We start from the raw sequence: 27687 nt of genomic DNA on the forward strand, positions 1-27687 counted from the left end.
ACTGCAGGGCAATCACTGTTTCCTGTTCGGGAGCTTTCAGAAACAAACCAAGGAGATTTGAGTTCCATAATAAACTTAATTTAAGAAACAAAATATCACTTCCCTCCTTTTGTCTGTCACATTCAGTTGCTGTAGCTTTTCTTAAATTAGGATTGTAGATTCAGAGCAGGGATTGCTTCTTCCTATGTGTTTGCACAATGCCCTAGCACAATGGGACCCAACACTGACTGAGGCCGTTAGATACTACCGCAATACAAATGATAAATAAATGAAAATATTAGACCTGATTCTGAGGGGGAGTTAAGGAGGTGGGGCAGTACAAGTGATTAGAGAAGGCTTCCTGGAACACTGCAGTCTCCATCTTTTATAATGGTCCCATTAGAGGCCATCATAATTTAGAACAGCCTTCAGGCTTCTATGATGAATGCAGGGGAAGTGGCTCAATACACAGACAGCCCCAAATTGCAGAGTACATAGGTGTCTCATATCCGTGTTACACGAAGAGCTCACTCCCTGCAGCCAAGGAACAAGGGCAATGTTCTCTGACTGATACATTAACTTAAATAAACTCTTTGGATAAACTTCCAGTTAGAATTCATTGTGGGTGATTGTTATACCAAGCACGGTTCACAAACACACGCTCTCATCTCACATGAGCTGTCCCCTATCTAAGTGTAACCAATACCGTGACACAAGCTGGAAGGACTGATGCATCCCACAAATTTTAAATTTATGCTTTTTTAAAAAAGAAATGGGATGGATATTTCTTTTAAATGAGTTTGTGTAATAACTAGTTGTTCTCTTTTTTTACCGAATAAGGAAGATCACCTAAGAAAAGCACATTGGCTTCATTTCCTGGAAGCAGGAAAGGATTTTTGCTTTCAATTACTCTGATTCAACAACCATAGAGACAAACTGATTCCCAGGAATTTCAGTTATTTACTTTAAACCATGTTCTATTTCTTCTACTGATTAGTATTAAATTTGCCTGAATAACACTTGATTGATTAGATGCAAGTCATATACTATAGAGTAGGTATAAATTGCTTGATTTACAATGTTAAGAACTCACTCTTCTCTCAAACTGGAGCCAGTTCCCTTCAAGTGTATTGCTCAGAATAGCACCAGTAAAGATGGTAACTGTTTTGGGCATCAGTATTCTTCCAACAACCCTTTCAGAAGTTTCAAGAGTTAGTGCTGAAATTAGGGTCAACTTTCCCACTTCTAATCCACTCCAAATTTTAGCACTGATTATACCCATTGGCTTTGGATTTGGTGGGTCTAATTATCACTATGAAAGAGGCAGTGAAGAGCTGATGTGGTTGGGGACTCACGTTATGAAGGAGGGTGGGGTTGGTTATTTAGGAGTAGAGAGGGGTAGGGTTATGCTGTCCATCACTGAGGAGGAAGTACAATAACTAATCAATATGGAAAATAGATCTCCTCAAACAATCATTTGATATTGTTTCTTGGTGAGATCACAAATTAGGCTGATAAAGGTAACTAACTGGGTTGCCATAATATACGTAAAGTTTTGTAAGGCATTTTGTGACAGATATAGCCATTTCCTGCAATATCCTTGAAAAACCATGATTTCAGAATGGTCAGTTGAGGCATAAAACCTGAGGGGGATTGGGGAAGGGAACACACCCTCACCTCTCCCTAAGAGGGTGTGAGCACAGGGACTGACCTGAAATGTTCTCATTAAACTGTATTTTGGTATAATCACTGGAATTGTTTACCAGCTGAACAAGTGTATGATATTTGAATTAATAAGTAGTAACAGCAGATGTTCTATCTAGCAGTGGGGTGCCAGGAGGTCCTTGCGGTATTTGTCATATACCCCTGCTTTGTTCTTTTATGAAAGGGGGAGCAATGTGACAGATTGAAAATTTCCTGTAATATCCTTGAAAAGCTTTAATGAATTGAGTTGAAGTATCTTTGGGGTCCATTATACTAAATGCAACATTTATGTATTATTGTGGGCTGGTATTGTATGCAACCTCTCTAGGGAGGAGATGTGACGTAAGGCCTGGATGACCAAAGGACTACATTGAACAATGTGCCAGAAAACAATGGACTATTGGGACAATATGTGTGAAATGGATTTCATGGGAAATACCTAGGGAAAGGTTAATGCAAATTCTCCACCTCTGGTTATGCAACAACCCAGCCTTTTACACTCTGAGAAGTGAGTCTTTGTCTGCTGATCACCTGTCACGTAAGGCCAAGATCAAAGGCCAAAGTTATATAAAGATAAAATTGAACTATTTATGGTGGTTCTGGTTCTAAATCTGAGACAGTCATGAACTTGAAACCATGGGGGAAACTCAGTTGAGGGTTTTGAAGGACTGACATCTACCAAAGCCCAGGGTTGCAGTTGGGGTGACCCCTGGTAAGCTTTTTAGCATGTGTGTAGGTTCTTTTATTTTTTTTTTAATAGGTTTTCTCTATAATGCTTTCACCTTAAGAATACATGCACTTGCTTATAGAGAGTTGTGTCATAACTAAAAACTTCATGCCATCATGCTGTCCATGGCCTTCGAAGAGAAAGAACAGCACAGATGCTGGCCTGGTTAGGCAGTCTAGCTTGCTGGGAATATTATAGTGTTGGCAGGGAATTTGTGCAGCCTGAAGAAGCTGGTCAGGAGGGAAAGATGCGGGTTTCTACTTAAGAGAGAAGACGCACTATACAAAATCATTGTGGCCCATGCTAAATGGATGAAAGACAGTTTAACTGATAGACTGCCAAAAGTAATCGTAAATGGGGAATCATCATCCTATGGGGATGTTTCTAGAGGGTCTCACAGGGAGCTGCTCTTGCCCCAATGTTATTCTATAGCTTTGTCAATGATCTGGAGAAAAATCATTGATGGTAAAATTTGCAGATGACACAAAAATTGCAGAAGTGGTAAATAATGATGGTGACCGGTCAGTTAGACATCAACTTGGATCACTTGTAAGGTGGGCTCATTTAAACAACCTGCTTTTTAATTCAGCCATATGCAAGGTCATACGTTTAGGAACAAAGAATTGGGTCACACTTACGAGATGAGAGATAGTATCCTGGAATGCAGTGACAATGAAAAGGACTTGCGGGTAATTGCAGACAATCAATTGAACAGGTGCTCCCCTTGCAATTCTATAGTTGAGGGCTAATGTGATCCTTGGTTACATAAGCAGGGGAATATCAAGTAGGAGTAGGCAGGTGGTGTTACCTCTGAATACCACCTTAATGAGACCATTACTGGAATACTGTGTGCAGTTTGGTGCCCACATTTCAAAAAGAATGTTGAAATACTGGAAAGGGTTCAGAAAAGAGTTACAAGAATGGTTCAAGGTCTGGAAAATGCTTTACACTGAAAGACTAAAGAAGTTCAGTCTATTTAGTTTATCCAAAAAAAAACAAAAAAAAAAACAAAAAAAACAAAAAACAAACAAAAACAAAAAACTAAGAGCTGACTTGATCACAATCTACAAGTATCTCCAGGATGAAGAGATTTCTTTTTTTGGGATTCATTTTCATAAAGAAACAGACAATGAAAGGCACAAAATGGTAAATGACTTACAGCTTGTTTGTTTCCAAATACATGTGCTTCACAGGAGCTCCAACAGAATTATGCAATTTTACAACCTGTCAAAACTGCAGAACCACACAGTACTGTTACATAGACAATGCTAGGATGGGGGTAACAGTAATAAAAGAGAAGACATATCTAGGTAGGGAGAGGAGGAAAAAAGAGAAGGGATTCAGAGAAATGGAGGTCTGGCATTTTTTCAGCCATCTCAACTTTTTTTATCCAAATATATCTCAAAATGGGTCCAAATTTCTTCAAATTACTTTAACTGCTCTCTACGGTTAGCTATTATTTCCCTGGCTTCTCCCTCAGTCAGGTCCAAGTACCACGCTACTCTAGGTATAAGCCTACTCTTCCATTTTTGTAAAATCATATGTTGATAGTGGATGGCTATTTAATCTACAGAAGATGACGTAACAAGAGGTCATGTTTGGAAGCTGGAACTAGAGAAATTCAATCTAGAAATAAGGTGCAAATTTTTAACAGTCAGCGTAATTAACCATTGGAACAACTTACCTAGGGATGTGGTGGAGTCTCTGTCACTTGAAGTCTTTGCATCCAGTCTTGATTTCTTTCTAAAAACGTGCAATAGCTCAAACAGGAGTTACGGGCCTGCTGCAAAAATTTATGGGTGAGGTTCTGTGGCTTGCAAATAAAAGTCAAACTAGATGATTATAATGATCCCTTCTGGCCTTAAAATCCATTAATCTGTTTAGGAGGAGTGAATGCCCTGACTGTGATATAGGAGGAGGGAAGGATCAGGGTGCTCTGGCTGTGACAGAGGAGCAGTGGGGTAGTTATTACTAGGAGGGAAGGGGTGTCCTGACTGTTAGAGAGGAGGGAGGGGTAGGAGTGCTGGTACAGAGGAGGGAGCAGTGCATTGCCCACAGAGGAGGTAATGGACTGTGCTATTTGTATCCTGCCCAAAGGGGGAGTCCTGGTGCTGTGGGCTGGGAGGGGAGGCCCTAGCACTTCCCCCAGCAGGGGATCAGCGGGGAGTGGGGCCGCAGGGGTCCACAGGAATGTACAGCACCTCCCCCTGTGCTCTCTAGGCTAGGCCCTGTCCTGGCATGGGGGGGAAGGGAGTTGGGGGGAACAGGAGGGCAGATGCTTCCTATGCTGGCTACAGCCCCACAAACCTGTCTGCAGCTGGCTCTGCCCTCTGCAAGCTATGCCTGAGGGTCACCCTGAGCCCTTCATTCTTCTCTGCCTCAGGACATGTGCCCTACTGGAGAGGGGTCCTTTCCCTGAGCCCCCTATCTGGAGTAGGGTGTTCTAACTGTTTAGATGGGGGTGGGGTTCTCTGGTTGTTACAGATATGGGAGGCTGAGTGGGGGGTGGGGTAGGATTCTTTGGTTAGTATAGGGGGTGTGTGGGTGGGATGGTTGTGGGGAGAGGTGGAGTGTTCTGGTTGTAACAGAGGAGGGAGTGGGTAGGTTGGTTGGGGAGAGGGTGCTCTGGTGTAACAGGAGGGGTTGTGGGGGTAGAGTGCTCTGGCTGTTACCAAGGAGGGGGGTGGGTTGGTGGGGAGTAGGGTGCTCTGGCTGTTATGGGGGGGGGTGAGTTGGTTAAGAGAGGAGGGGACAGGTGGGATGGTTGGAGGAGGGGTGAGTGCCCTGGCTGTTACAGAGGAGGGGATATGAGGATAGGGTGCTCTGGTTGCTACAGGAAAGGGGTGGGTTGGTTGTGATAGGGTGCTCTGGCTGCTATAAAAGGGTGGGGGTGCTCTGGCTGTTATAGGAGAGGGTTTGGTTGGTTGGTTGTAGTAGGGTGTTCTGGCTGCAACAGAGGGATGGGGGTGCTCTGGCTGTTAGAGGAGAGGGGTGGCTGGTTGTGGTAGGGTGCTCTGTCTGCTACAGAGGGGTGGGTGGGTTGGTTGGTTGGGGTAGGGAGCTCTGGCTGTTACAGGAGGGGGTGGGTTGGTTGGGGTAGGTGCTCTGACTGTTACAGATGGGCGTGGCGGGGGGGGGTCATTCCTGAGAGCCCGGGGTTTGGCGCTCGTTGTGTCTCGCGGGCACCTGCCTGCTGGGAGAGGGGGCAGGACAAGGGGTGACAAAGGCTTTTCTCCAGTCCCGCCACCGGCCGGTTGCCGCCCGCAGAAGCGCCGCCGGCTCCGCCCAGCGCCCGAAGCCCCCCAGCAGGACCCCAGCGAGCTTCTCTTTCCCTTCGCCCTTTCCTGCAGCGGGAGCCGGTGCCACGGTCCGGGGGCGAGCGGGGAGCCGGTGCCGCCTGGCCGGTGTAACGCACTACACCGGCACAGCGCCCCCCTCCCTGCCAGGGAGGCAGACGGGAGCACATGGCAACCGCAGGGAGCAGCCGCTGAAGGGAGGCAGCCCTAGCCTAGACTCACTTCGCTTCCCGGCGCCCGGACTGCACGCGGCGGCCAGCCCGGGCTCCGCGCTCGGCCGCGGGGCATTTAGCGGGGAGCCAAGGGTAGGCTCCGGGGATCCCGGGAGCGCGTCTCTCCGGCGGTTTGCACCCCGCGCCGGGAAGAACGGACCCGCGCTGGCTTCCCCCTGGGCGCGCCAACGTTGCGCGCAACCCGCCTAGCCCAGCGCTGCTCCCCGCCCGCTGCTGGGGATGGCCCAGAGCCCAGCTCCATGGGCATCCAGACTCCCCGGCCAGCCAGCCATGGACATCAACGCGTCGTCCGCCCCGGCGGGGGGCAACGCCACCTCGGAGCTGGGGAGCGGCGCCTGGAGGAGCCGGGAGCCCTTCTCCATCTTCAGCATCCTCATCCTCACCCTGCTGGTCCTCCTGACCATCGCCACCTTCCTCTGGAACCTGCTGGTGCTGGTGACCATCCTGCGGGTCAAGACCTTCCACCGGGTGCCCCACAACCTGGTGGCCTCCACCGCCGTGTCCGACGTGCTGGTGGCGGCGCTGGTCATGCCCCTGAGCCTGGTGAAGGAGCTGTCGGCCGGGCGGCGCTGGCGGCTGGGCCGGGCGCTGTGCCACGTGTGGATCTCCTTCGACGTGCTGTGCTGCACCGCCAGCATCTGGAACGTGACGGCCATCGCCCTGGACCGCTACTGGTCCATCACCCGCCACCTGGAGTACACCCTGCGCGCCCGCCGCCGCATCTCCAACGTCATGATCGGCCTCACCTGGGCGCTCTCCGCCGTCATCTCCCTGGCGCCCCTCTCCGGCTGGGGCGAGACCTACAGCCCGGCGCAGCAGCGCTGCCAGGTCAGCCAGGAGCCCTCCTACACCGTCTTCTCCACCTGCGGCGCCTTCTACCTGCCGCTCTGCGTCGTGCTCTTCGTCTACTGGAAGATCTACAAGGCGGCCCGGTTCCGGATCGGCGGGCGCCAGAGGAACGCGGTCCTGCCGCTGCCGGCGAGGGGCCCGGTAAAGAGCCGCGGCGGGCGGGCACGGGGAGGGGTGCGAGGAAGGGGGTAGGCACAGTTGGGCTGCACGGGGAGCAGGCAGGCACAGCTGGGCTGTATGGGGAGGAAGGGGACAGGCACAGCCGGGCTGCACGGGAAGGGGTGCGAGGAAGGGGGGCAGGCACAGCTGGGTTGCATGGGGCGGGGGGAAGGGGACAGGCACAGCTGGGCTGCTGGGGAGGGGCGGGGGAAAAGGGGCAGGCGGGCACAGGTGGGCTGCACGGGAGGGGCGGGAGGAAGGGGGGCAGGGAGGCACAGCTGAGCTGCACGATGAAGAGGGGCAGGCGGGCACAGTTGGGCTGCACGGGGAGGGGGGCAGGGAGTCACAGCTGGACTGGCAGTCTGCAATGACTATCTAAACTGAAGTCATCTATCTATCTAAACAAACTCCTCTCCCATTCCCCTTGTGTTTCTGATCTGAAATGCAACATCCTTTAACTGAATTCTGCCTTCATGCCCAAGTATAGAGAAATAATATAATCATGCACATGTGTTTCTCTTAGACTTAGAGTGTATGTAAATATAAACAGATCCTAAAGTGAAGATGGTAACCTTTTAAACAGTGGCTAATAATCGACTATCAATGGACCATTTACCACTATTATGGGATAAAAGTTATTCCCATTTTTCTCATTTGCTTTTGTTTCAGTGTTCTTAAATGTGTGTGTATATATGAAATGAAAGTAATATATATGTAGATTAGATACTAATTGCAATATCATGCATGGTCCATTTAAAAAGTCCTAAATATGAATCCAGTGTTCCTGGGTTTCTCTTTCAAGAAAATTGTTCAGATAAAGATAGAAATAGAGCTGAACAGTATGTGCTGTTAGGGTATGTGTTTAATCTGTACACATTCTGTTATTATGTCTCTCACCGTCCACATACATAATTTGTTCACTCCTTTCATTTTATTTTATTTTTAAAAAGTATATACTTAAAATTATGGAATCAAGCAGAAGGCAAAAGAGAAAAATGGGAATATAATACTTATTCCACAATACTAGTAAATGATCCATTTATCATGTAATTGCTGCCAGCTGTTTAAAAAGTTCATATTTTCTCCTTTAAGTTATCCCAAACATTGATCCTGGTACTGAAAACACCTACTTGGTTAGTATTGATTTCAATACTACTCATGTAAGTAAGAACTATTCTCCCGAGGAAGAGTTTGCAGGATTAGGAGCCTTGAGGTCCATTAAAACGTGGGCCTCTAAGAGTCCAGTTCTGTCCCCTTACTCACAGTAATACCATACTGCACCAATAAGCCCAAATAATTTCAGTGGGGCTGCCTGTGCAGTGAGGTACCACTCAGCATGACAGAGACAAAGGGAAGTGGACTGAGTTCTAAATTAATTCATCTATGTTCATATCTACTTTCCTCTCTTTCTACAATCCCTCAGTTTCCTGATACACACCCGTCCTCCTCCCTCTTCTGTTCTGAAACTACAGAATAATTCCTGATGGTTTGTTTTCCCCCTTCCTGACCAAGTATTTTCACTAATATATATATATATATATATATATATATATATATATTTTTTTTTTTTTAAAAGTTGATCTAACCAAATGCGGACTGACTGAATGTTACAAAATAAGTATGGTGAGGTGCTCAGCACCATCTCCTCCACTGGGCCTAGCCCTGACCCTGTCAAACCTCACTCATATACAAGCAGTAGAGCCAGTGGAAAAATTTAAACAAAACTTTTTTCCATTTGTCAAAACCAAAATCTTTTGATGGAAATTTCTTTTGAAGATTTCTTGGGTCCCAGTGGGGAGAGAGCAGCCTACCCAGAACAGCCAGTAAGCTGGTGGTTAGGGCACTCCGCTGGGATGTGGGAGACCATCCTGAATCCACCCTATCCCAGGTGAGTTCTCTAATCACAGGGCTACTGGCTGTTCTGGGGTGGGTGGGTTGATAGTTCTCTTGTGAAACTTTTTGAAAGGTCTCGTTTTCATTCGGCACAAAAACAAATTTCAAAACCTTGAATGTTTGGTGGAATGGAATTGTTTTCTGGCCTGTCCTAGAAATAGTTGCATTGACTTCAACTTCAGACTGAAGTCAGTGGTACATACCATGTTACAATGGACAAGTGGGAAGGTTTGCATTCACTCCAGTGAGTAGTGACCGCATCAGCAGCTTGTAAGAGGCACTTGGCACCTCACAGGACTGGGACCTTATGTCTTAAAATAAAGAGATGCATATGGTTTAAACGGGCTTATAGACGAAACAATCATTCCAGAGCTATGGCCTGCACTAAGTCAGAAAATGTGTTAGAAAAGATGAGTGCCTCAAGCCTTTGGAAATGCATTCCTCCCCTCCCACCCTTTTACACCAGATTTCCTGCCACGTTTACTTCTCTAATTACAAATATGACAAATACGTTGCTTGGGATTTATCTACAACCTTCCCAAAGACAAAAACCACACTGAATATGTACAATGCATTTGCTCTCCCATAGACACTCATGCCCATAAAGTTTTCTGCTGCTATTGTTTTGGAAAACTAACTTAATTGAGACAATACTACTAAGATTCTGCAACTCTCTCATCTTTTTCAGTAATTTAAACAAAATTAATTCCTGGGTTTTTGTTTGTTTGTTTTTAAATATATGTTGAATCCGTGATAGTATGGTAGATAGAGAGGACTTTACACTGTGGCTGAAAAAAATTAAGCTTCATTTGCAGGTTTAAAAAGCACCATACTAATCCAGAGGGAAATCTTTACCACCTGGTGGAAGAGCTAAACGCCTGAGGCAATGCTCTGAGCACTTGTTGCTCTAGAGACTTGGTAGGCAAAGAAGACTGCTCAGGAAGAAAAATCGTGGGGTTTTTTTTTTTTTTGCATAGTTTATTCCTGATGTAAGAGATCGTGATGTACTCATAAAAAGCTTCGTCCTGGTCACACTGAAGTCAATGGGAGTTTTTTTCCATTGGCTTCAGTAGGAGCAGGATCAAGTCCAAAATGCCACTGGAAAAATACCAGATTGTGGAGAGTTTAGGGAAAAACGAAGGGGATGTAGATCTGAGCCTTCTTCCCAAAACATCACTGTCATTCCACAGGAAGAGCTGAAATGCCTAGATTTTTTTTTTTTTTTTAAGTTTGCATAAAATTGGATATAGCAGAGAATTTGTCAAAGTGGAACACAAGAAAATAGGGATCAGCATTTCTGGAATAAGCGGCGTGTCTCTTCCCCCCCTTAAGTCAGGTGATCCAGCTATTCCTACTTGCTCTTTCCATGTCCAGGTCCAATTGATGGTAGTTTTGTGGATGAAGCCTGTCTTGACTCTCTCCCTTTTCTTGCGTCCACTAATGCTCCTGTTTTCTGTTTTTTTCCATTTCTCTTTTCACTTCTATCCCGCATTTCACATTCTTCTTCCCCTTCCCAGTCTCCTCTTACCCCCACCCTGCGACATCCAGCCTCACTCATTAACTCCTTCTGTACACCCCTGGCCGCTTTGTCCCCCAGCATTTCTAACATTCAGTGCTGTAATGCAGCAGTTCTAATGACTAACACTAGAAATGCTATCAGCAATAGACGTCAAAGGCGGGTAGTGCTTCTCAAACTGAAGATGAGTAGTGATAGTGATGCCTGTGGGGAGAGCGTGCCATGTTGTGCCAGGAGGATTACATATTGTGACACTGGATTAGAACTGCCTGCCACGGGCGCAACCCACACCTTGAAACCCTGGTAGCCTAGTTGGCATTTTTCTAGCAACTGAGATTAAGGAGGAACAGATTTGAAGCCACAGGAGTTAAATGCCATCAAAATTGCTTGAAGAAACTGATGCTCCAGATGGAAGAATTATTATAATTATACCTTCCTTCTGTATAGTGTCTTTCAGCCACCAGAACCAGACCCCAAGGTGCTTTACAAACTGTCAGTGTGCATATAATTATATATAGGATAAGGATAATTGTCTCCAGGCTGAGACTTGGCATATCTAGGGCCAATTCCTATGCTTAGTTACAATGGTGTAAATCCAGAATAACTCATCTGATCTGAGTGTAGTTAATCCAGTGTAATTGTGAGCAGAATTTTGACTAAAATCCGAACCAAGGAGTTTTAAAAAACACTATTAAATGGTTTTGTGGTTTTTTTAAGAGGAAGGAAAATGAACTGACGGAGACCCTTCTGTTACGTAATTAAGAATATGCAAAAATTCAGGGTTGTCTTTTTCTTTTTTTAAACACACAGGTACTTATTTCTTGTTTCCCACTGAAACCAATGGGAGTTTTGCCTGTGCAAGGACTGCGGAATCAGACCCTGAAATTATGCTGGTCCTTTTACATACAATTTCTTTTATAACAAGCAAAGACTTGATTCTCTAACCCTTACTCCTATGACTGGTCCTTTACTTACATGATTAGTCTCATGGCTCTTGTCACACACAGCCACAGTCTGACGCATGCTTTTTCACAGTGAGCAATACCTTATCTTTGGGAAGAGGCCTGTTGAAATAAATGAGATTACTCTCAGAGCCAGATACTATTAAGAGTGCCATTGAAATCAGTGGGACTCCTTGTGAAGTAAGGTATTGCTCAGGGTGAGCAAGAATGGCAGAATCTGGCCCATAAGGATTAGCTACTTGCATGAGAAAGTGTTGCAGGATCAGGCCCCAAGTTAAGCATGAAGAGCTAGACACAAGGGCCCAGATCTTCAAAGGCATTTAGGAGTCTAACTTTATTGATTTTAATGGGAGTTGGATGACTATCTTTCAGGATCTCGGCCAGCTTCTGTTAATACTATTTTTTTATAATGTACATATAAAGCTTACATCTTTGTACACTGATCCAAAGTTCAAAAGGTTAATGAGTGTCTTTCCATTGACATCAATGGGCTTTGGATCAGGCCTTGCATTCTTGCATTCAGAGCTCCCGACTTTACTGAGTTATGCAGCATATTCCGCTTTGTAGCTGGGTCAGCCTCCCTGTATGACATAATCCGGCTGGGCAGTGCGGGTCTTCCTCTGGGAGCTGCTCTGGGTCCTCTCCCCTCTCTTCTCCTCCCCACTCTGAGCTTGAATAATCCTTTTGCAAGTATTCCATTGACTGCAATCATTTTGGGCTCCACTCATTCTACTTTTTGCCAGTGTCCCCAGCAATTTAAACCTGGGGGAGGATTCCTTTAGAGTAAGGTAGCTCTGAAGCTGCTCTGGGAACTGGGATGGCACAGAATCCGCTCCAGAATTGGAGATGGAGTTGCAAACGGGTCGTAGGGTTTGATCCACTTTCCATTGACATCACTTCAGTGGGAGTTGGATCAGACCTTTAAGAAGGAATATAACAATTGTTAGGGCTGAAAGGAGCTAAAACATTGTTTTGGCCCGCACCCCCCACCCAGGCATTGCAGAACCTGTGGGAGATACAACATCTCCCTGATCTGTTTGCAGAGGTGATGCTCCATGTCTGGATCTTCTCCCTTCAGCCTTCTGTGCCACCCAGGATCTCCTTACACTGCAATAATCACCTTGTGGCAATTTGCTTTGGCTTTAAAGCCTCTGTGCTCATGAGGTAGCATAGAGGAGCCTCAACACAGCCAAGGCTCAGGGCCAACATTTTGTTGTATCAAGTGTAAGAATGGAGCTGCCTAGGAAAATGCCCCAGGCCAGCTAGAAATCAGCTGGAAGGTATCAAGTATGTAAGGTGATAAGTTAGAATGATGGAAATCATTCTGGGAAGTTATCTTCCACTTTTCATGCAACTCTGTTAGGCCCCAGTTGAGTAAGCACGTGCTTAACTTCCATGTTCAAGCACTTTGCTGAATCAGGGCCTTAATTTTCTTGTTGAGAGAATGTTAAATATTCATAGAAGGCCTATAAGTGCAAATTGCATGTGAGAGATCTCTGATTCTTAAAGAACCTTTTGGTGATTTGATGACATTATGGAGCAATATATTCCGCTCTCTGCTCACCTCAGGCTCATTTGAAGATGAATCTGTTGAAAAGCTGTTGAGCTAAACTGGGGCAAATCACATTTAAATACCTCCAGTCTGCTGGAGTTCATGAAACAGTACAGAACGTTCCTCAGAAACGTGGACCTTTCAGACACCTCGCAGCCACTGAATAAGACACAATGCCATTGTTTGCAGAAGCAATAGGCTGCAATTTGTACTTTTATTATTTAATATTCATATTGGAAGAACAGTGCTCAGAGACCCCAAAGCAGCACTGGCGCCCCAAAAATTCATTGGGGAACCACGAACAGTAGCCATGGGAAGTATAAATTATTTAAATCCAAAGAAATATTAGAATAATTAAGCCTAAATCAATGGGATCTGGCTCAGGCTCCAGATGCATATTGCATTAGCAGCAAAGCATCAGAAGTATGTTGTGCTGTAGGCAAAATTTAAACAGTGGGTGAAATCATCCTTTCTCCCTCCACAGAATCTTGGGGAAAACAGGGAAATAATCAATTTTGGACGTGTTTCACCAGCCGTGTGCTTCCCAGAGAAAGAGATGATTCACGCGAAGTGTGAAGAGTGCATTTATTCCCATATAGACAAACATTTAAAACCTCGATTTGTGGAATGAAATTGATCACTGCAAACTATTTTAAAAAGTGCCCCAGCCTGTGGCTGTGTATCTAACTGGATGGCTGTTCTAGCAGGTAATCAAAAATGATGGACACTAATAACTGTGCTTAAAACTGAGCAAACCAACCTGGAAAAAAAACCACTGATCTACTAGCCTTAATGTGACTTGTGACACAGACCAAAACAGCCAGGGAATTCAGTGTGAACACTTGGTTCTTCCTTAGTACTCAGGCCTCTTTTATTTATGCGGACAAATATTTCTGATGTTCTCGATGCTTTATCTTTGCTGCCTTATACCGCCCTCCTCCCCAGTCGTACAACAGTGAACTGGCTTCTGCCTCCGGCATACACCCAAGGGCCTGATTCTTTTTTGCCATACATCTTGTGTATGGAAGTATGCCTGTGCAAAGTGGGTGTAAAAGGCCACCTGTCATGCAGTGGCTGGTCCCTTTAAGAGAAATTGGCGAATGCTGTGAGTCCAGGGATCAAATAATAGCTTGAAGATTGCCTGAGGCTAGACCCACAAAGGTGACTGTAGGCATTACAGTGTCTTATGCTTAGGCAAAGCAAAATCCATAGCCCTGAGTTAGGTGCCTAAGAAAGGGAAACCAGAAACCACAAGTTTCAGAGTAACAGCCGTGTTAGTCTGTATCCGCAAAAAGAAGAACAGGAGTACTTGTGGCACCTTAGAGACTAACAAATTTATTAGAGCATAAGCTTTCGTGGACTACAGCCCACTTCTTCGGATGCATATAGAATGGAACATATAATGAGGAGATATATATACACACATACAGAGAGCATAAACAGGTGGGAGTTGTCTTACCAACTCTGAGAGGCCAATTAAACTCCCACCTGTTTATGCTCTCTGTATGTGTGTATATATATCTCCTCAATATATGTTCCATTCTATATGCATCCGAAGAAGTGGGCTGTAGTCCACGAAAGCTTATGCTCTAATAAATTTGTTAGTCTCTAAGGTGCCACAAGTACTCCTGTTCTTCTTTTTGCAGAAACCACAAGAAACCAGCAAGCTGAGAGGGGCAAACCTTGGGCTGCCCCTCAAAGGTAGTAAGGACCCCAATTCTACTCAGGATTCATCCCTGTGACCCCTCTCCTGGATTTAGGCACCTAAACGAGGTCGGTCATGTCTCAGGGAGGGCGAGGGTCCATCCTACCCAATTCTATCCAACAGCAGTTAGGCCAGTCTCCTGAAACATAGGAGACCTGTTTGCAAATCCCTATTCCGACTGATCTGGAGTGGGGCCTTGAACCCAGACCTCCCATAGCCCAGGTGAGTGCCCTCACTGTCAAGGTATTGGGTATTCTCTGGTTGGTGTGTCCCCATCTCTGCTGTGGCAGTGTGTATGAATAACTTTTTCACTGGGCTAGAGAAAGAGAACATGAGCAACTCGCTGTAGCCCAGTTATTAGGACACCCCTGGGATACAGGAGCCTGAGGTTCAAATCCCTGCTCGAAGCAATGTAAATGACCACACAAGGCGGTGGAGTATTAGTGCCAGAGTTTCTGCATGCCTCATCCTATCCACAGTTTCTACACTCCACATACAAAGCTTCCAGAAACCTTCATTGTAGTATGGGAAAGAAAATGCCATGAACTGATGGACAGCTGATCTCTGGCTCTACCTCACAAGGAAAGTTTAAGTATAGTAAACAAGCAATAGATTCCCTCATCCATCTCTTCCTAACAAGCATGCAGAAGTAGTAATTGTCCAATGTCTGTCACTAATTTGCATTCGCATAATGTGTTTTGAGCCCTTTTTGCAGACCATGATTAAAGATATGCAGAGCTAGCCCTCCTGCAGGCAAATTATGTGACCCCTGCTACAGGAGTGCCATCCTATTTACATTTTTGGAACAAATGTGGTGCATTTCATTTTCCTCTACTCCTTTCCCAGCAGCCCTAATCACCTGGCTCTTACATTCTGCAGTCATGTCTCACGGCTCTGGGCGAAGATAGGGATATCCATCTTGATGAGTGATAGTTTAGCATTTGCCAACATTTCAGTCTCTTGGCTGCTACTGCCCTCATATTAAACAGAGGGTCAATCGCTATTATAAAGTTTACACACACAGGAGGAATATGTATGTAGAACACATAGCTAATTTCTGAACGAGGGACCATCTCCTGAGAGAGGTGCCAAGTCCTCCCAACTCCTATTAAATTTTCACTTCTAGGGGAGTTTTTTAGGGGCTCAGGCCCTAAACTGTGTGTGTTTTATTGTGCTGTCGTATTGCCTAGCAGAGCCAAAAACGTACGGACGCTTTAATTGCGACAGAAAAGTCACAGAGGTGTATTTTCTATAGGTAAAAGCTGGGCCCATGCTGCATGATAGTAAGGCACACATTAATTCTCACTGTCACACAAACCAATCTGCATTCCCTCTGCAAGTGAAACCATTCCTCACCCTTCCAAACAGCTCTTGGTGTTTCTTTTGTCTCTCTTTTTCACCTGCTCTAGAACTGCTGAAGTTTCTACACACCTCGTGGAACTGCTGAGGGGTAGAGGGCATGGATTGAAGGGGTCTTGAATTGGTGTCTCCCACTAAACAAAATTGATATAGTTTGTGAGGTTGGGAGTAGAGCTGGTTGGAAAATAGTTCTTTTCCCCCTGGGTGAAGTCAACTTTGAAAACCGAAATGCCTTAATTCAAAATTGTGGTGCTTCATGGGAGTTGTAGTTGGGGTGCATTATGCTCCCATTCTCCTCTATGGGCTGGGCTCTCTGGCCAGACTACTTGTCCCATGACACACCATTTCCTCCCCTCTTGGTGTGGGGAGAGGGTGCATGATAGGAGTCCCTGGACGTGATGCACAATGGGAAATGTAGTCCCACCTGAGAGCCCATAGAGGAGAATTGAAGCATAAGGCACTTGAACAACAATTCGGATGAGGCACCACAATGACATCTTTAATAAAAATATTTCAGTTTTGTGTTGAAAATCAACCCCCCTCCAGTTTTTAGGCATTTGGGTTTTTGATGAAATATTGAAATTTTCCACAGAAAGCAGACATTTTTCTTGTAAAAATCAAAAACCCAAATTTCCAACAGAAAAGAAGTTTGATGGAAAATTTTTCCACTGGCTGTAATGGGGAGTATTGTCTTCTCCCCTTTCCCACCTGTGCCCAACCGACCATTGGATGGTCTGACAAGAATGCAGTCTAAGGGGCTCATGGTCTCTGAAAGTCCCTCCACTTGCTTGACAGATAACCAAGAGACGATGGCTCCCTCCCAGATCTGAGGGACACAATAATCATTGGCAGTATTATCTTCCACTCTGCCTCTGAGTAGCTGGGCTGATTTGAGTGGCCCTAGTTGTAGAAGCCATAGGTCCCTCTCACCAGTGGGTTACAATAACACTTGTACAACTACCTCAAAAGCATTGATTGGCCCATCAGATATGCACAGCAACTTCATGGCATGAAATCCAGCAGGGATCCATTCCACAGATACTCCAAAGACAGGCTTTTCTCTTTGTTACACTGAGAGAGTCCCGTTTTGTGACAGTACATCCAAGTGTCTACTGTATCTTTGTAACCCATGGTTACAGCACTCTCCCTCATATCAATACACTGATGAAAAGAAACAGGGAAAAAAAACAGCTTCCAGAATTCCTGGGCCATTGTTATTTATTTATTAAACTACTTCAATCTTCTTTTCTTATAAGAAACCAAACAAATTCTAGGTGCCAACCTATCCACAGAACAAGTGCCAAAGTACTATGCATCAAAAGAGAGGAAAGACCAGTATACCTGTGCTCCTCTGTAGCACTTACCTTTCCAACATGATTAGAAGCCCAGTAGTTTTAGCACTTCATGGCATTTTCTTTTAACATGCAAGGACTGGTGCCTGGGACATTTGTTGTAAGCGCACAGATGTTATGCTGTCATTTAAGAAATAATAATAATTTGACTCAAACAAACTGTTTTGGTAAGAATCCATGTTTGCTTTTGTTTTTAGGTGAAAGAAGCTTCCCATGAACCACAGATGGTGTTTACAGTTCGCCATGCGACTATCACTTTCCAGACAGATGGAGAAACATGGAGGGAACAGAAAGAGAAAAAAGCAGCTCTGATGGTTGGCATTTTAATTGGAGTTTTTGTCCTTTGCTGGATACCTTTCTTCATCACAGAATTAATAAGCCCCCTCTGTTCCTGCAACATTCCACCGGTCTGGAAAAGCATCTTTCTCTGGCTTGGCTACTCCAATTCTTTCTTTAATCCTCTTATTTATACAGCATTTAACAAAAATTACAACAATGCCTTCAAAAACCTTTTTGTAAGGCAGAGATAAAAGAGGGAGGGTTACATTACCATGTAATACACTGACTTAGTAGAGGAAATATGTGCCTGTGAAATGTCAGCTTGTAAAGAGCAGGCCCTATCTAAAGAGATTTTGCAGCAGTGGAGAACTACACTGAACACCTGTTTGTTGGGTCATAAACCTACTTACCTTGTACAGTCTCCCATTGAAATGCATGTACACTGAGCTGTACTGAAGAAAGACGATGCTAGAAGACTGAAGGGGTGAATGTTTCCCTTCTCTAAGATTTGAATTGATTTGTGCTAAATTCTGAAAGAAGTTAATTAAAAACATCTAGCATCACACTAATCCAATCTAACCAGACTAACCCTATCCAGCCAACTATTGCTGCCAGGTAGTAGAATCTTCTTAATGGGCACGGGCATCAATGGAAACTCTGCCACTTAAGCAATAGCTCTGAGTGATTGGTGCACATTTTAGGAATGTCTTGGGGGGAGACAAATGCACTTTGATATCATTTTTGGTAATATTTGAATAAAATAAATTGGACTAAGTTAAGCAGCCCCACTAGAGCAAGAATGCAGCCTGAGGTGAACCAATGGCACAGCGCTTGTGCTAGCAAGCATTGGTCCACTTCTGTAAATTATAATTAAAGGTGAACCCTGAGTTAACTGAAACTGAAGGTCAGTTATGTCCCTTTAGGTTACAGGAGGGGAGTTTTAGGGCCAGATCCCCAATTGGTGTAAATCTGCACCATTCTCATTGAAGACTTAACTTTCATAGAATTAAAACTGGAATGGGGTGCTCCGCTTGTCAGGGAATGTACAGAACTAGAGATTTGTCCTCTCTTATACACCACTCTTTGGGAAGGTCAGAGGAAACATTGCCCAAGCTCACAGCTCAACACTGGGTGAGTTCAGCCAGAGTGGTTATAGGGGTATTGTAGTCATCTCAACCCCATGCAGGCCATGGGCAGCTAGGATACGACTGTACTCCACACTAGTCCAGCACAGAACTTCAGAGGGACTTATATATACCCCTCTTAAACGTGATGGAAGCACACACTCCTCAGTGGAAGACTGGTGTTTCATGAAGTTCTGGGATAGCGGCTCTGGCTTGCAACACCAAACTCAGAGCATACTAGGCAGGTCCAGGGAGAGACCTCAGGACGCTAACTAGAATCCAAGTATAAACAAACCTCCAGCCGAATGCTTTCCTTGTTCTCTGTAGTACTTTTAAAATCTCTTTACTGCCATAACCACTTAGGAGTTAACTTTAAGCATTAGAAGAGAAAGGAAGACAAGTCTCTTGTGGCCTTTCTGCTCTAGCTGATATTTAGAACTAAAGTAGATGGGAAGAGAAGCAGAAGAATTATGCACAAGGACCACGGATGGGAGCTGAAGAGCATAAGTCCACCAACATTCTTCCCTTTCCTCTTGTGATGCCTTGGGTTAGTTATGATCTGCTGGCCCGTCAATTTAAATGCGAGGGGCTATTAATAGAACATTTTCAGGCCACACTGCAGCTCTAAGTCTGCTGACTTTCAAGGCATACAGGAAAGTTTCTCTTTTTCACAGATTTTCTCCCCAAAGAGTGTGGGAATTTTTGGTAAGAAATTGAGATTCCGCTTTCTGCCAAGAGTGGGGGGAAAAGGGAGCTCGATCCTCAGTTCTTTAGTTGGTGTTGTGCAACTACACAGAGCCATGTAACTGATGTATTTTTTTAATTGTACATGCACTGATAGTTTTCTGATCAACACATTTTGTAAATTAAAAAAAAACAATAATGAAACTCTCTCTTTGTGATCATTTGCACTCTGACAGCTCCTACTAAAGGGAATTACTGGATTCTCTATTTAAAAGTCAAATATTTACACAAGGCATGTTGTTTAAAGAAAGAGCCTAACAAGTGATAGTTCACATGAGTATTTCCTTTCCCCCTTCATTTAAAGGTGACAATCTTTAGGCTCCATTATCTACTAACAAGTAACTTTTCCTCATGAGCTGTAGTTGGTATCTACAAGGAAGAAAGGATTGGAGAGTTTTTAAGTGTTAGAGCAAAGGGCCAGGAGCCTGTCATGTAGGTTCTATTCCTTGCTCTGAAAGCAACTTTTTTATGACCTGAGACAGCCACCTAACTTTTGTGCCTCAGTTTACCAGTTTATTGAACTGATATAATTATATCAGGAGTATTGGGAGGCTTGAAAGGGCTGCACTGTACTATACAAATCCAGAGTTGTTTTTATATAATGGTAGTGGCCTAGGGACCTTATCTGAGAGTGGGACCCCATTTTGATGTTCATATGCAGAAGAGACAGTCCCTGCCCAGAGCTTGCAATCTATATAGATAAAATTGACAAAGTCGGAGAAAGGGATTACTAATCCCATTTTACAGATGGCAATTGAGGCACAGATGGACTAAGGGCCAGATTTTAAAAGATATCTAGGCACTCAAGGATGCAGATAGGTGCTTTTGAAAATCTTATCTCCATCTTTAGATGCTAAAATACCTTTTAAAAATCTAGCCCTAAGCAATTTGCCCAGACTCACACAGGAAGTCTGTGGTGGTGCAGGGACTTGACGCTTCTGCTCTCACTTGCACCGGATTTACATTGGTGCATAACTCAGTGTAGTTCTTTTTGCTTTGTACTGTTGCAAGATCAGAATAATGTACTATAGATAGAGGAATCGTCTTAGTACTGTGCTGCCATTTAAAAAAAGCTCTATTATAAAAAAAAGTCTGGTACTAGCGTTATGTGCCTGTGTTTAGAAGGACAACAGCACATGTCCAGACTTGGAGAACAGACGTTAAGACTTTTTAATTCATTTATTAAATCGGCCATCCAATAGAATCTGAGCTGAGAGCAAAGGGGATGTGTTATATGGGGCTTATGTTAACATATGTTATATATGCCATAGCCCTGCTTCTCACCATCAGTTTTATAGATTTTTAAAGCCCTCATCTTCAGTTGACTTCCTGCAGAATACAGGCCACAGACTTTCACCCAGTAATTCAGGCACTGAGCCCATAACATGGTAGAACTAGAGTATCATTAGAGAACCCTTTAGTCTTGATTTAAAGATTCCAACTGGTGGCTAATTTACCCCATCTCTTGGTGATCTGTTCCAGTTATTAGTTACCCAAATTTGCATCTTTATTTCAATTGAAAGAAAAGGGAGAAGATGATGATGAAGCATACAATTGGTTTTCCTCTCCTCCACTTCAAGTGTTGCATAGAATTTACATAAATTACTACTGTGTTGTTACCCTTAGCTCCAGGATGGATTAAAGAATGTTCAGCAGCACAGCTCCCAGTATGTACATCTAAAGAGGTTAAAACAGCTACTCTAAAGCAGTGGTTCCCAAACTTTAACAACCTGTGAACCCCCTTTACTAAAATGTCAAGTCTCACGAACCCTGTCCTAAAAATGAGTATTTCCAGGGATTTTCTCCTTTACCTGAATATAAATTATAAAAGCATTGATCTCGGAAATATAAAATTTGTTTTTATGTCATGCTTATTACACATGCTATTATTTATCATTACAGTATTTTCATTACATTATGAAAATAGCAACACTTCCAAGATTTCACTTTCGTAGCTTGTATCACTTTGAATAAGCCTGTTATAAGACAAATCAGGCAAACTGTTCTCCTACAGCAACGCATATATTAGTGGGCCAAACTAATTAGATTTACTGAATTGTGAATTAAACCCCTAGAAGAATCTACTAGTATACAATAGATTTGCTAGAAATCTTTTAAGTCTTACTTCACAATCCAGAGGCACATTTTTATTTTTTAAACTGTTGAATTAATCTTCAGCATGAATGATGGGGCAAAATGTTAAGAAATTGGCTCCACATGCCCCAGCAGCTAGTTTGAGTTAAGATTTCTCTCTCTCCCCCCCCTCGGCTTGTACTTTTGAGAATTGAATTTTTAATCTACTTTTCCTGATGACAAAATGTGGACCCAAAGTTTAGATAGGAAATATTTTACAAAGTAGAAATTGATTCTCATTCAGTGTGTTCATTACAATTCTCATTTGTATTTGTATTTCTATATAAATTTCTCTTACCATCATCCATTTTGGATGTACAAAAAAAAAAATCAGACAACATAGGGGAACTGGCATACTGGTCCAAAGGTCCATTTAGCCCAGCATCCTGCCTCTAACATGGCCAGAAAAAGATCTAGGAGCTCAGCAGATGTGAGATAATCTACCTCCACATAGGGCAGATTTTACTCATCCTGGTTAATCACTTGGAAGATCTAATTCAGAGTTGCATTTTGCAGAACTGCTTCTTGTAGCTTGCAACAGTCTTATCTAATCTGATTTTGAGTTTTGAAGTAATGGTTCCATTTCCCTTGGGAGTCTGCTTGACTGTTCAATTGATCTTTCTGTTCAGATCTTTTCTTTAACGTCTAATCAAACTTTGCCTTAGCTTCAAACCATTGCTCCTTTTCCTACAGTTTCCAGAGACTAAAAATATTTCATTCCTTCATTTATTTTGTAACCTCTGAGGTATTTATAGACTGATCACATCTCCCCAGATCTTCTCTTTTAAAGCCTATAATATAATTTACCTCCCTTACTCTCACCACTCCTCTTATCAGTTTCGTTGTCCTTTGTACATTGTCTGACTTCCCTATTCCATGGACCCACCGAAAGGAGGCCCTTGAAGAAGTCCACCTGGACTTCAACAATTTCCACCCCACCATCAACCTCAGTCTGGACCAGTCCACACAAGAGATCCACTTCCTGGACACTATAGTACAAATAAGTGATGGTCACATAAACACCACCCTGTACCGGAAACCTACTGACTGCTATACGTACTTACATGCCTCCAGCTTCCATCCAAGACACATCACACGATCCATTGTCTACAGCCAAGCCCTAAGATACAACCGAATTTGCTCCAACCCCTCAGACAGAGACAAACACCTACAAGATCTTTATCAAGCATTCGTAAAACTACAATACCCACCTGGGGAAGTGAGGAAACAGATAGAGCAAGACGGGTACCCAGAAATCACCTACTACAGGACAGGCCCAACAAGGACAATAACAGAACACCACTGGCCATCACATACAGCCCCCAGCTAAAACCTCTCCAGCGCATTATCCACGATCGACAACCTATCCTGGAAAATGATCCCTCACTCTCACAGACCTTGGGAGGCAGGCCAGTCCTCGCTTACAGACAACCCCCCAACCTGAAGCAAATACTCACCAGCAACTACACACCACACCACAGAAACACCAACCCAAGAACCTATCCCTGTAGCAAACCTCGTTGCCTACTCTGTCCATATCTACTCTGGCAACAGCATCAGAGGACCCAACCACATCAGCCACACCATCAAGGGCTCATTCACCTGCACATCCACTAATGTTATATATGCCATCATGTGCCAGCAATGCCCCTCTGCCATGTACATTGGCCAAACCGGACAGTCCCTCCGCAAAAGAATAAATGGACACAAATCGGACATCAGGAATGGTAACATACATAAGCCAGTAAATGAACACTTCAATCTCCCTGGTCATTCTATTACAGATTTAAGTGTCACTATCATTGAACAAAAAAACTTCAGAAACAAACTTCAAAGAGAAACAGCAGAACTAAAATTCATTTGCAAATTCAACACCATTAATCTGGGCTTGAATAGGGACTGGGAGTGGCTGGCTCATTACAGAAGCAGCTTTTCCTCTCCTGGAATTGACACCTCCTCATCTATTATTGGGAGTGGACTACATCCACCCTGATTGAATTGGCTCTGTCAACACTGGTTCTCCACTTGCGAAGTAACTCCCTGCTCTCCATGTGTCAGTATATACTGCCTGCATCTGTAACTTTCACTCTATGCATCCAAAGAAGTGAGGTTTTTACTCACGAAAGCTTATGCCCAAATAAATCTGTTAGTCTTTAAGGTGCCACCAGACTCCTTGTTGTTTTTGTAGATACAGACTAACACGGCTACCCCCTGATACTTGACTTCCCTATTATCTTCCTCAATCCTGGATCCAATACTGCTGCTGTTTAGTCCACCATCTTGCCATGACACTCCAAAGAGGATTTCCCTTACATGAGTAAAGGACACACACTATGGTATATCAATAATAAAACAGTAACTTTTGAGATTAGATTGGGACGAAAATGTCTAATTCACCTAGACAAACAGGGGAATGTACATCCGATACCTTGCCACTGCAATTCCACCACTGGACAGTAGGTGGAGTATGTAACCCTGCACCTGGCCTCCCCACTACGCTGGTGATATTTAGTCACAGGTGTATGCCCTTACTGAACTGGTTATTCCCACCTGATGTAATAATTATGAGCCTGATCCTGCAGCCACTGAAGTCAGAGTTTTCCAATTGGATTGTGTGGCCATTCCAGAAAGGTGAGGATCAGCTCAATTTCTATGAAATCAATGGGAGCAAAGGGCACTCAGCCCTACGGCCTTACTCTATGGCCACGTTCATCCTGGCATACACTGAAACAGTTCATTCTTCTCACTGAATAGAAAATGCAAACATGCAATGAGAGCCTCTGCAATTACAGATTGCTGTCATGGGAATTTAAGCTGGGGGGTAACAAAATTTCAAGTACTCCCCAAATCATTGCGCGCACACAAAACTGAAAAGTTCTATATGTCAGCACTTCATTAGCTTAAGCAGGTCCCAATACCCAGCCTACTGCCCAGTGCTTTCTTGATTTACTTTTCCTTATTCCATCGATGAAATAGTAATACATCATTGTGTAAAGTGATTTTAACATTTTAATTTCTAGCGCAGGCAAGGTCTAAATTGAAATTCATTGTTTCAAAGGAAACTGTCAGCCATTTATTTATGACCCTTCCTTGTTTGAAGAAACCACTTAGCAGACTATTTCTTTACTGACTTTGCCCTTCAGTTTGGCAAATGAGCTGTTGCGTTCAAGGAAGCTGAAAATAATGTGGCTGTTTTTAAACATTCTCTCCAATTTATATAACACCGCATAATACCAAAGCATCTTCAGTCACAAATCTTTATGCACCTGCGTAGCTCCAGGGTGTAAGGGTTGGCAGGATCAAGACCTTAGGTTACACGTTTGCATCCTCCTTATGGCAGCACAGCATTTAGAAGTGTGTGTTCCTTCAGAACCAGCGAGTGAGCACACAGTGGCCTGACAATTATTAGTCTGTCCTATGCTGAATGCAAGAAGAAACCAAGGCTGGCAACCAAAAGTGCTTTCAAGTGCTCATGTTTTGGTCCCTTTATGGGTCCATCATGGCCCCCAGCATCAGAGAAGCCTCAGGATTTCTCTAACAAATGCTCTACTTTGCCCATTGGCTATGGGAAGCAAAGAATAGTTGGAACCACGCCTCCCTTCCCTTCCCCACCCTCCAACATCAGGGGCTGAGAGCAGGGCTAGCGTATGGCGGCTCTGGCATCTCTACTTTAGAGAAAGCTGCTCAACATCGGGGTTATTCCCAAGGGTCTGTTTCTGCTCTCTTGAAGGGCTCTTTTTGCAAAGGGACTGTTCAGTTCAACAAAAACAACACTTTACTCACAGGTCTACAGGCTGGGAACTTGTTGCTTTGTTCAACTGCATCCCACAGAAAGCATGTGTATGTGTTGGGGCGAGGGGGATGGGAACTCCCACTTACAAAACAAGAAGAGAGGAGCATGGCTTCATCCCATAATACTCAGGGTAACCCAGTTAACCTTATCATGACCACTTTACTACACATTTACACTGCTAGATCAGAGTCTTTTCCAATATGTTCATACGTTCTTCACAAAGAGGCCCTTGCCAGAATAATGGATTCCATTTTTTACTTTTTTTACAAAAAGCTAATGATTTATTTAGGAAGTTTTAAAGATTTGAATAATCTGTCCTGTCTGAAAACTGGTTCTGCTGCTGAGCCGATTGATCAGATTTTTAATGTTCATCTGTTAAGATTCTTATGCCATTAAGAATAACGTAGAAGACATTGATTTACTGTGTATACATTTTCAAGATGGACTGATAGACCCATTCAGGAGCCTGTTGATGGGCCAATATGTGGTATTGAACATAGTATCTATGGTTTGAAAGAGCTTAAAACAATTTACCAGACAGAATTTCCATGACCTTGCTACACATAAGCTTCCACTTCTCACCCCAAGTTACACAGATTTCTCACTTTAAATGCAGTGCAGTGGCCATAGGTTCCAAGGTCAAATCCTGCTACTGACTTCAATGGGAGTTGGATCAGGCCTTCTATGGTGATGCCTTTATAAGTATTCCTTTCAGTGACACAGATACATAATTCTGCATCCCGCATTGATGATCATGAAAGGCAATCTACCCTGATATGGGCCTTTTTTACATACACTGTGGAGTTTTATTGTTTTTAGAAATTCCATAGAGAGGAAAAAAACTCAAAACAAAACACAAAGGTGGCAGCTCAGGTAGTTAATGTACAGAAGTGGCACACTGGAATAATATATACCCATCAGTATGTGAGATATTAAGAATAAACATTTATTCAAGTCAGTGAATGCTGTTATGCATTCTTAATCAAAAATCTATTAAAGCTTCTAAAGAAGAGACACTTAAATATAACAGCTGCAGATCATTGGGTTCCAAACATTTTTATTTCACAGTCACCTGCCATAGACAGTAATTTAATAGCACTGTTGTCCATGTTACCGAACACAATGAAGAACTTGGGTTTTTTAGCAAAAGAGGATGTGTTGTACATTAGCAAGTCTAGTCCAAACAACTTGCTGTTGTGTACAAGCTGTCCGAACTATAAAATACTGTATACAGATGTTCTATACAAATTCACATGGGGGTTCAATAAGTTTTCTAAATTTTCAGGGCCAAATCCTTCTGATGTAAATTAGCAGAGCTTCATTGACTGCAAAGGAGCAACTCCGTTTACACCAGCAGAAGATCTGGGGCTTAATCTTTCCAAATTGCAGACAGAGAATTTGTGTTGACAGATGTATTTTTCAACCCAACCAGTGATACTTGAAGATCTTAGTGATTAAAATCTAATTTGTCTGGAACTAGTTAATAGCAATCCCCCTCTACACAATGCTGAGGTTTCAAAGAAAATGGTATACAACAGCTACACTCGCTGTAATAAAAATACAGAAGTCTATAATATTACACTAGAGAATTATGCAAGTTAAGATTCCATTTGCTTGAGTCTTAACCACCAGGCTTCACATTTCTTATTGTCTGAAATCTTATCTATGGCTAAAATGTAAAACTGAAGTAAAATCTGGCTTCTTAGCAGGTGAAAAAAAGTGAAAACAAATTTTCTCTGTTTCACTTTATGCTAAATTTATCAAATCACTGCTTATTTACTACACTCTCTCTTCATGGTGTCTGGATTTATTTTTTCGAGTATGTTACAAAATTACAATACATATATATATTGTCCTGAAGTTAGAATAGTGCAGTATTAAATCCAAAGTACAAAATAATCCTATCTTCTTCATTGTGAAAAACAAATAAATAAAATTAGACAACATTCCTAATTTACTATTTACTACTGCATTAACTCTTTACTGTGTAATGGAGGTGATCAAGAATAAACAGCCACTGGACAAAGTAATGTAGAACAGACTACAGATTGAAAAATAAAGACTTATATAGCAATATACATGTATCTAGGCATTGCAGTTATCACTGTTACCACAGAAAGTATTCAATTTATGGACCGAACAATCAATTCTAAAATTCACTGGCTAGAGGAGTTCCTCAGGAAGAACTGGCTTTCAGCTTGGATAGCAGCATTTCATTCTTACGGCACTCCTGTTGATAAAAGTAAATAGATTTTTAAATGTTAACTATAATAGTTATGGTACCTATATTCACATCATCAAGACAAAGCCTTCTATGTTGTGAGAGCT

General features: G+C 43.4%; 2 protein-coding genes across 3 annotated transcripts in view; one reads left to right on the forward strand and one right to left on the reverse strand.

Moving 5' to 3' along the window:
* Positions 1–5777: 5777 nt before the first annotated feature.
* Positions 5778–19561, forward strand: LOC128845448 (5-hydroxytryptamine receptor 5A-like). The gene is made up of 2 exons (XM_054044185.1): positions 5778–6929; positions 17484–19561. The coding sequence occupies exons 1-2, from the start codon at positions 6159–6161 to the stop codon at positions 17814–17816; spliced, it is 1104 nt and encodes a 367-aa protein (XP_053900160.1). The 5' UTR covers positions 5778–6158; the 3' UTR covers positions 17817–19561.
* A 6723-nt stretch (positions 19562–26284) lies between these two features.
* Positions 26285–27687, reverse strand: part of CCDC93 (coiled-coil domain containing 93) — a 105899-nt gene continuing 104496 nt past the window's right edge. For both annotated transcript variants that reach the window (XM_054043910.1, XM_054043909.1), the window contains one exon: positions 26285–27589. In XM_054043910.1, the coding sequence (XP_053899885.1) occupies positions 27536–27589 (54 nt within the window). In that variant the 3' untranslated portion in view covers positions 26285–27535. The remainder of the gene's footprint in view (positions 27590–27687) is intronic.

Source organism: Malaclemys terrapin, chromosome 11, assembly GCF_027887155.1.
Source record: "Malaclemys terrapin pileata isolate rMalTer1 chromosome 11, rMalTer1.hap1, whole genome shotgun sequence".
NCBI lineage: Eukaryota > Metazoa > Chordata > Testudines > Emydidae > Malaclemys > Malaclemys terrapin.